Raw genomic sequence first — 1,726 nt, 5'->3', positions numbered from 1 at the left:
AAAAAAATTTGCATCCATAGATTTTTCCATTTATTATATTTTGCTCATAAAATAAAAATAAATAAATAAAAAATATGATAAATACAGAATATATAAATATTTATGTTTATATTTTATTATCATTTGTATTCATTTTGTATGAAATATTAATGAAATAGATGATTTGATGAATCATATTTATTTTTATTATTTTTATTCTTTTATTTATATGTTATTTATCTATCGTATTTTTATATATTTATTTCTCTGTTTATATTATTTATATCATCTGTTTATCTATATATTATTATATTATTCTTATTTTATGTTTTTTATGTTTATATTATTTAGATTTTCTTATTGTTATTCTTTTATATTTAAATGTATTTTATTATTTGAATATTCATCTTTATCATTTTTATATTCTTATCATTTTTATATTCTTATCATTTTTATATTTATTCTCTTTTGTTTTATATTAATATTGATTTTATCTTTTATACTTTGATTTTATTATTATATCATTGATTATCATTTCTCCTTTTATTTATCATTTATTCTTATTATTCTTTTGTTTTATATTCTATATCATATATTCATATCATTTTCATTTATATTTTATCACTTATTATATGTTATAATAACATAACACATATGATTGAATATATAATAAACATCATGTTTAAATTATACATATAAATAATAAACATAAAAAATAATACAATATTTTTTTCAATAAAACAATATTAATTATTTTGAATCATTAAATTAGACACTTATTATTGAATATTTCTAATTTTTACATTAAAAATACACTTTTTATTTCTTCTTTTATTATCTATTCTATTTTATTACTCTTTATCTTCTTCTACTTTTTCTTAGTTTCATAATTTTATTTTTCATCACCTTCTACTTCTTATGTCTTTTTATTCTTTTATATCTTTCTCTTCTTTTTCCATTATTTGCTTTTTTTCGTTGCCGAGGCTGTGCACTCAACATCACATTTAACTACAAAGTATCACTGAGAGGTTAATTATCTATTTCAACTCTTTTATTCTATTTTCATTTAAATTCTAGAATATAAAAAACGAGAATAAGAAAATAAGAATATGAATATGAGTGAGAAGCAACTTGATATTCAAGTATTTAAAGATTATAGCATTGATTTTACAACTAATGTTCAATTAGTGAATGAAGTTATGGCAAGAGAAGTTATTAAGTACTTGTACAAAGTGGATATGAGTGAGATGAAAATAAAGGATATCCAGAATAATGAAGAAATAGACAAAACAAATGATGATTACGATTATGCTATTCAAATAGGATTGTACTCTCACAATATTATTTCTAATAAATATATTGTAGGAGGAATGGTAGTTTCTAGTAAGGATAAAGTTCCATATTTGTTTTTAGCTAATTCATATAAAATTTCATATTGGAAGACAGATATAGAGAATTATGATGGAGACTTTTCTATTACTAATAAATCATTTATGGTAGAGAGAAATCATGGAATAGATATTAAAGGTACATTACATTTACCAAGAAAATCAGCATTTTTATTAGGAAAGTATGAAGATGTTATTTTTGAACAAAGTACTACTGAATATACATTAGGAAGTGATAATGTGTAATATGTATTTGTAAGTGATGAGACTACTACTACTAGTAAAAGAGAGAATGAGAAGAATACTCTTAATCAAGGTATGAGTAGAAGAAGAAAATTATTAAGAAAGAGATAATTAAT

At 19.7% G+C, this 1,726-nt stretch overlaps 1 protein-coding gene across 1 annotated transcript; it reads left to right on the top strand.

Moving 5' to 3' along the window:
- Window positions 1-1,088: 1,088 nt before the first annotated feature.
- Window positions 1,089-1,613, top strand: EHI_014510 (uncharacterized protein; the record flags this gene model as incomplete). Its single annotated transcript, XM_642939.2, has 1 exon — window positions 1,089-1,613. The coding sequence occupies one exon, from the start codon at window positions 1,089-1,091 to the stop codon at window positions 1,611-1,613; it is 525 nt and encodes a 174-aa protein (XP_648031.2).
- Window positions 1,614-1,726: the final 113 nt, after the last annotated feature.

The sequence above is a fragment of the Entamoeba histolytica genome, genomic scaffold (genome assembly GCF_000208925.1).
Source record: "Entamoeba histolytica HM-1:IMSS scf_1104750516451 genomic scaffold, whole genome shotgun sequence".
Taxonomy (NCBI): domain Eukaryota; phylum Evosea; order Mastigamoebida; family Endamoebidae; genus Entamoeba; species Entamoeba histolytica.
This window is presented reverse-complemented; position numbering and strand designations above follow the sequence as displayed.